General features: G+C 19.3%; 1 protein-coding gene across 1 annotated transcript, besides 1 other annotated feature; it reads right to left on the bottom strand.

The window, feature by feature from the left end:
* Positions 1–64: 64 nt before the first annotated feature.
* On the bottom strand, positions 65–2616 carry PGAL8A_00410700 (hypothetical protein; the record flags this gene model as incomplete). The annotated part of the gene is made up of 3 exons (XM_028670472.1): positions 65–2059; positions 2198–2335; positions 2434–2616. The coding sequence occupies 3 exons, from the start codon at positions 2614–2616 to the stop codon at positions 65–67; spliced, it is 2316 nt and encodes a 771-aa protein (XP_028527221.1).
* Positions 2617–5244: 2628 nt separating this feature from the next.
* Positions 5245–5931: a repeat region.
* Between the last annotated feature and the right edge of the window lie 2286 nt (positions 5932–8217).

Here is an 8217-nt window from a genome sequence, read left to right on the forward strand (position 1 = left end):
TCAGGGTTTAGGGTTCAGGGTTCAGGGTTCAGGGTTTAGGGTTTCAGGGTTTAGGGTTTAGGGTTCAGGGTTTAGGGTTCAGGTCCCATCTATTTTTAATAGTAAGCCACTCTTCTAAATTATTCAATTCTTCCTTTAATCTATTTCCCGTTTCCTCTTCACATTTATTCAGCAAATTCATCAGATGTTTATTTTCCTTTATATCTTCCATCTTTTTATGTACAAGGCTTATATTGTTTTCTATCTCTTGAGCCTTATTCATTACCCATTCTGTTTCACTTAAATTTTTCCATTGCACTACACTTTTTTTTGTCCAATCTAATTCATCCAGTCTGCTTAAAGTGGACATACTTTTTAATAATAATATTTCTTTCAAATCATTCCAATCTTCTTGAATAATCTTGCTTTTTTCATTCTCCATATTCAACAAAACCTCCCATTTTTCCCATGCCTCCAAAAAATCATTAGCTAAATTGATCCAAGATTTCCATAATTTATCATCGAATTCAAACAATTCTATTTTCTCTATTTCATTCATATCTTCCCATATTATTTTTCCATCTAACCATTTATCCAAAATTGAATTTTTAGTACTTTCTTCCTGTTCTAACTGTATATTAAAAATATTAATTTCCTCTTTTATTATCTTTTGCTTCTTTTCTTTATTATTTTCTATTTTTTCTTCTTTTTTCTCTTTCTGCTCCTTTTTTTCTTTTCTTTCTAACATATTTTTTTCTGTTTTCTCTTTTATCCTATTTTTCTTTGATTCCCACTTTTTTTCTCCTTTATTAATTAACTCTGAAAAGTTTAGACTTTTAAAATAATTATATTCCTTTATTCCCAATTCCTTTTTCAACTTCATTTCCCTCACTTCCCATTCCTTTTTTTTCCTTTCATAATGCTTATTATATTTTTTAAAAAGTTTTTCCAATTCTGTAAGTTCCACCATATTGACACCTGTTTCTTTTATTTTATCCCACTCCTCTTTCATCTTGTCAATCCATTTTTTTTCTATAATTCTAATACCATTTTCTATATCTAACATCCAACTATAACCAATAATTCCCATGGAATCATTCATGTCTTTTGTCCATTTTGCCATTGTACTTTGCATATGCTTTTTTTCCATTTTGTTCATACAAATTTCCATTACTTCAGTATATTTATCGATAGTTTTCAACCATTCGTTCATTTTTTCATTCCATATCCTTTTTATTTTTGCATTCCAATATATGAATAATCCTTCTTCTGCTAATTCTACATATTCTTTAAACGTGTCTTTTTTTCTTCTTTCCCAATATTCGTATAATTTTTCTTCTTCTATCTCTCTTTTTAGGCATGAATTAATCCTCTTTAATACTATTTGTACCTTATAATTAAGTAATTCCTTCTTTCTAAAGCATAGTATATTTTCTATATCTTTTAAATCACGTTCTTTTACCCCTTTAAATCTCTTAAATTTATCCTCCTTTTCTGCACTGTTATTCATAGGATTCTCATTTTTATGCTTTGTATACCAAAAAAAAAATTCAGATTCTTCATTCTCAATTGCACCAATATTATTTACTCTCTGTTCAATTCCATCAATAAATATCTTTTCTTCTTCATTCTCTTCTTCATTCTCTTCTTCATTCACTTCTTCATTAGTAACATCTTGACATTTTACATATAACTTATTTTCAACGAATTCTTCCATATTTTTTGTCCACTTATAAGACATGTATTTAATCCAAAAATCTATATAATTTACACGATTTGTACTCATACATTCAATCCACTCACTATATATACTAATTACCCATTGTTTTTCAAAATTTTCCATCCATTCCTGTAACTTATCCATGTATTCCAGAAGTTTTTCCACATAAATTTGTATATCATTTCCCCATTCTTTTATCTTTTCAATTCTTAAGCTATGAAACATGTTGAAATTATTTTCATCTTTTCTTACAACCGTTCTTATATCTTGTTCTTCACCACCTGTCTTTTTCATTTGGCATCTTAACTTTATTTCTTCTTGTAGGGTATTTATTTCATTTTCACAATAATTATGAGGGCACTGCAATATATAAAAAAAAATTATAAATTCAATAAATTCATTTTTTCTTAACATTATTTATGTCTTGGTTCATATAAATATTTTAAAAAAAATAAAAAAAAAACACGATAATAAATTTAAATATGAAAATTGTCTTACCTTGTTGGAACTCTGTCTTTCTTTTGATAACAGAAAATTATCTGTTCCTTTGTTTTCCTCAGTTAAAATTCTATAAACTCTTAATTTCAATTCCACACATTTATTATTCCTAGTCAACCAAGATACACCAATAGAATCCTATAATATATATTAAAAGTTCAAATTTTTAATTTATATTAGTAAAAAAAAAAAAAAAAAAGAATGAATATTCTTAAAAATAAATTTTATTTTTTTACATTAAAAGAAAGTTGACATGCATAAATTATAGAAAAAAAAACAACAATATTCTTAAAAAAAGTGAATATGCTTATTTTTGTGTGATATGCTTTTAAAGATGATACAACTTCATTAATAAAATTATTAGCTGCACTGACATTAACATTAAATATTTTAGCATTTAAAATATTATTATATTCCATATTACAAGGTTATATTTTTTAATATTAAAATTAACTTTTCCTTCTAAAAAGTCATTTTTTTTTTATAACTATGTGATACTCTATATATTTTTACTCAAGGATATTTCCCTAATTATAAAGAAATATATATAAGTAGATATATTTTTAAAATTATAAAAAAATAAATAATAATTTAACAGATAAGATAATTATTTCAAATTTATAATATACACAAAAAAAAAAAAAAAAATGTATATTAATATAATTAAAAATCGTTTCTTTTACAAAAATGAAACAATTAATATTATAAATATAAAACAATTAATACTGCTACGTATGTTTTTATTTTATAATTTTTTACTTAGAAATATTACGTAAATATATATATATATACATATATATATATTTATTTATTTATTTAAAAAATGAAAAATATATAAATGATCATTATTTAAAGAATGATGTTGTTTTGTTAAATTTTAATTTTTTTTTTTGACAAATTATATCTATAATACATAATTATTAAAAAAATATATATATATTTTTTTTTTTCATAGAAGCATGCAATTAAATTTTTATAAATGATTTAATTGGATATAAAAATCTTTTGTATATCTAAAAAATTGATAATTTTAAAATTTTAGTATTATCTAGAGGTAAAGATCTCCTCTATAAAAAAAAAATATAGCAAATATACATATAACATATTCCATTAATACATTTTTCTTATTAACTATTTTTGTATTATATAAATGCTCAATGTTTAATTTTTTTCTTATATTAGAGTTATGTTAATTATTATTTTTTTTTTTTTTTTTTTTCATTATCTTAATCGAGTAATCGCTTTAAATTACTTTCAGAACGATCATAATTTATATTTTTAAATTTATTTGATTTTATTATTATGGAGGAAAAATTACTTGATTATTAAGCATTTTTTTTTTTTTAGTAGAGATTTATTGATAAAATTATTCAAAAAAATCAAATAAAAATAATGAATTCATGACAATTTTAATAAGCGTTAAATTTGAAACAGTAAGATAAAAATATAAATACTTTTTTTTTATCATTATTGTGTACCAAAATAAGTACTAAAGGATAATACTGTAAAAAAAAATAGATAATTTTTTTTTCATATTTTAGATAACTTTTTCTTAAAATCTTTATATAAACTATTATAAAATTTTTTTTTGCTATTTTACTTTTATTTCTTTAATAGTTTTAAAAAATTTGTAGAAAATTTTACTCTTAAGAATAAGAACTATCTTTTTCTGTCTATTAATTTTAAATGAATATATTATAGTTCTGTGTAACTTTTTAGAAAATTCATGAATCTGATAGCCCTTAAAATGAAAAAAAAAAAACAGAAATTACAATATATTATTTCCCAATGATGTAAATTTTATTATTTTTCTTTTTTTACTTTTATAAAAATTTGCTTCAACTAAATAGTTTGTTTAATTTATAATTATTATTATGTTTTTCATATATAGACAATATATGCAATTATTTAATTTGTGTTTAATTATATATTAAAAAAACACTCTTAGTTATTTTTTAAACTACTTTACACTGCATTATTGTCATACATTCTTACGTTTACTAGTTATCTTTTGTTTAACACATATTTATTTTTGTGAATTCAAAAAAAAAAAAAAAATTAATATTTTATTATTATTTATTTTGTTTTTTTTTTTTTTCTGAGGAAATAAAATTTTATGTGCATTATAAAACTTCGTTCTTATAAATTAATATAATTTATTTTTTCTTGTATTATATATTTAGTTTTTTTTATAAAATATTAATTTTAGTTATTAATATATTGTTAAAAAAAAATTTTATTTCACGAATTCTATTTATTGCAAATTGGTATAATAAGTGGTATAGCAGAGATACAAAAAAAAAGTTACGGATATTAAATTTTATTAATTTGTTTTTATATTATTTTAAATTAATACAATTTTCTTAGTGTTAATTTATATTTTTTATGTTTTATAATAAAATTTAAAAAGTATTTTAATAATTTAAAAGGTTTTATACAGTACAGAATTACGAAAACAATTGTGTATGAAACATATGAAGTAATTATTTAAAATAAATTTTAAAAGGATCCAAAAAAAATTTTTTTATTAAAAACATTATATTTTTATTGATATAAAAAAAAGAAAAAACAATAATAATAACAATAATAATTAATAACATTATAAAGTGTATATTTTTAAAAATTTATTGAAACTGCAGGAATATAAATTACTAAAATAATAATAAAAAAATAATACAATATAGATAATTAACTTCTATGTAAATTTTGCCATGATATCAATGCATGTTATTAGATATGTTTTGATTAAGATTTATTAAAACAATAATACATTAAAATTTTTTTTAAAAGACAAAGTTGACAAAAAAATTGCGCACCTGCAATATATATTTTATAAGCAGAAGATAACTCATAATAGTTAAAATTAATAAAAAAAAATTATAAAATTAAAAGTAAAATTTTAGTGTCATAAAATTTAAATAAAAATAATTAATATATTTTAATAACTTTAAAAAGTTAATTTTTAGTAATTGTAAGAAACAATATTGAATAATTACGCATGCAAATATTTTTTTATGATTATGTTGATGGTAGTAATGATAATAAAATGATTTACTAACTGGGTGTTCGGTGACTTTCCTATAGTACTGAACAAACATATTAATAAAGATAATGTAGAGTTACCTCTACGGCTTTGATGTATTTATATATATTTTTAAATACTTTGAACGAGTGATCCTTAATTATATAATCTACTTCATTCAACATCCTTTGATTTCAATAGGCATTTATTTACTTTAATAAAAATCCTTATTTTTATTAAAATTTTAAATTCTTATTGAACCTTGATTATTAATTAAATGTAAATTACTTGTTTCTTTGTTGAGTTATGTTCAGCAATTAATATATATTGCTGTTGAATTAACAAAACATAAACAATTATTGACAATACAAAAAATTATATAAATATTAATTACATGAAAATTTTATTGTTATATGTATAAAATTTTCTTTTACAAAATTCATCAATTATATTTCATTCCCCAAAAAAAAAAAATTATTTTTATTTTATTTTTTTTTTATTTATTGGTAACAAATCTTTTTCCAATTGATTTTTTTTTTTTATCAATTTTTTTTCGGACGATCTTTGTACTTTTTTTTTAAAAAAAGTACAAACAAAAAAAATTGATCATTATTTTTTTTTTTTTTTGTGTGTGCATGATCAACTTCGTATTCTTCGTTTAACTAGTCCTTTTATTTTTCAAAAAGGTTAATAAAACCTTTTATTAACCATAAAATAACATTTATGTAAATATTAATAAATGTGATAATCATAAGGCGTATATTCGGTAATATGATAAAACAATGATGATCATACTGTTAGCATCGAAATGTGTTCTAACATAAAGTTTATGTATTACTTAAAACACGTTTATAGCATTTCGTTTTTTAGAAATGTAAGTATACTTTTCATTTTACATAAACGTGAGAATCCATATGTATATATTTTTATCTTTAGCAAGAAATAGCTGGGAGGTATGATTATCCAGAAAAAATTCTATCTTCTAGTTTTTATTAATAATATTTATATATATATATATATATATATATATATATATATATATATATATATATATATATATATATAATTAATTCGTGAAAAGGAATTAATTTTTTCTGGATAATCATACCTCCCAGCTATTTCTTGCCGAGAGAGAGAGAGATATATATATATATATATATATACATATATATATATAAAGATAAAATTTCCAGTTTCACTAAAAAAACAAAAATATAATTTTATTCATCTATTTTTTATTAATAACGTTTATATATATATATATATATATATATATATATATATATATATATATATATATATATATATATATTTAATTCGTGAAAAGGAATTAATTTTTTAATAAAATTATATTTTTGTTTTTTTAGTGAAACTGGAAATTTTATCTTATAAAAAATAGGAATATTATGGAAATGTCCACAAGAAAATTATGAATTTCCTTATTAAATTAAGTAATATAGAAAAAAGTTTCGATGAAAATAGAAACATTTAAACGTGATAAATTTTCCTTTATTAGCAAAAAATAGAAAATGTATATCATTATTGTAACAATTTTTAAAACACTAAACATATAAATGTAATTTAATTTCTGGTTATACATATAACATAAAGGAATTACAAGATGATATTGTTTTTTATTAATGTGTAAATATTTTTATATAATGTAACAAATTTATAAAGTTCTAATGTAAAAAAAATTAATATTGAAGTTACGCTAATATATTACCTATAGCTAATTATATTGAAATGTTTATTATAGACTAAAACATTTCACTTCTACGTAATTTATTTTTTTCGTTATAATTTATATCCTCCAAATACTAGCAAACATATTGATTAAAATATATCTCTTTAGAGTGTAAAATTTTAAATATTTATATGTGTTGGTATAAGACATTTTAATATTATTCATGATATTTTTTTTTTACATTTATTTCAGGATAGTCAGTATTAATTTTACTATATAAATTTTTATTCCTATAAATTATTTTAAAAAAAAAATTCCCTGAAATAATTCACAAATGATGAGAAATTCATTTATGAAATAATTAAACACACAAAAAAAAAATAGTACTTATGCTTTTTATATATGAGTTATATATTTCCGACATTGAGCAATTTTAAAATTTATAATATTTCGAAATAATGTTATCCATAATTTATATATTTTCTAAGTGGATATTATAAGCATGTTTTAATTCATTTATTTAAAAATTGTGATGCTACATTAAAATTTATAATAATCCATAAATGTATTTTCTAAACAAGTATATAAATTTATCTATTTTAATTTATTGATATAAAATTTATTGAAAAAACAAAAAAATATAAAATAATATAAATTTATGAAGTTGCACATGTGAGTTCAAAAATTATTAAATTATAAAAAAAAATATGCAAATGAAATAAAGTGAAAATATATTAACATGACTGTGTTGATAATAAAAATATAAATTAAACTATTTTATATACTAGTNTCTACGATTTTTTTATACTTATGTATATTTTTATATGCTTTGAACGAATGACCTTTAATCATAAATTACTTCGTTCAGCATTCTTTTGCTTCAATAAGTATTTATGTACTTTAAAAAATAAATCCTTATTTTATTAAAAATTTAAACACTTATTTAACATTAACTATTAATTAATTATAATTATTAGATTATTTATTACTAGTTATATTCAGCAATCATTTTATATTGCTATCGAATTAACAAAACACAAATATTTATTAAAAATGAAAATAAATTATATGCATATTAATTACATGAAAATTTTATCTTCATATGTATAAAATTTTCTTTCTCACAAATTCAAAATATAAATATTATGCAAATTAAACACTTTACAAAAATATCATTATCTTCTTAAAAAAAAAATAAATTAAATCTTTTTTTTATTTCTTTTTTTTTTTATCTTTATCTTTTTCGAAAGAAACATTTCTCAAAAAAAAAATCCAATAATTTTTTTTTTTTTTTTTTTTTTTTTTTTTTTT

This window comes from Plasmodium gallinaceum, assembly GCF_900005855.1.
Source record: "Plasmodium gallinaceum strain 8A genome assembly, contig: PGAL8A_v1_108, whole genome shotgun sequence".
Classification (NCBI taxonomy): Eukaryota; Apicomplexa; class Aconoidasida; order Haemosporida; family Plasmodiidae; genus Plasmodium; species Plasmodium gallinaceum.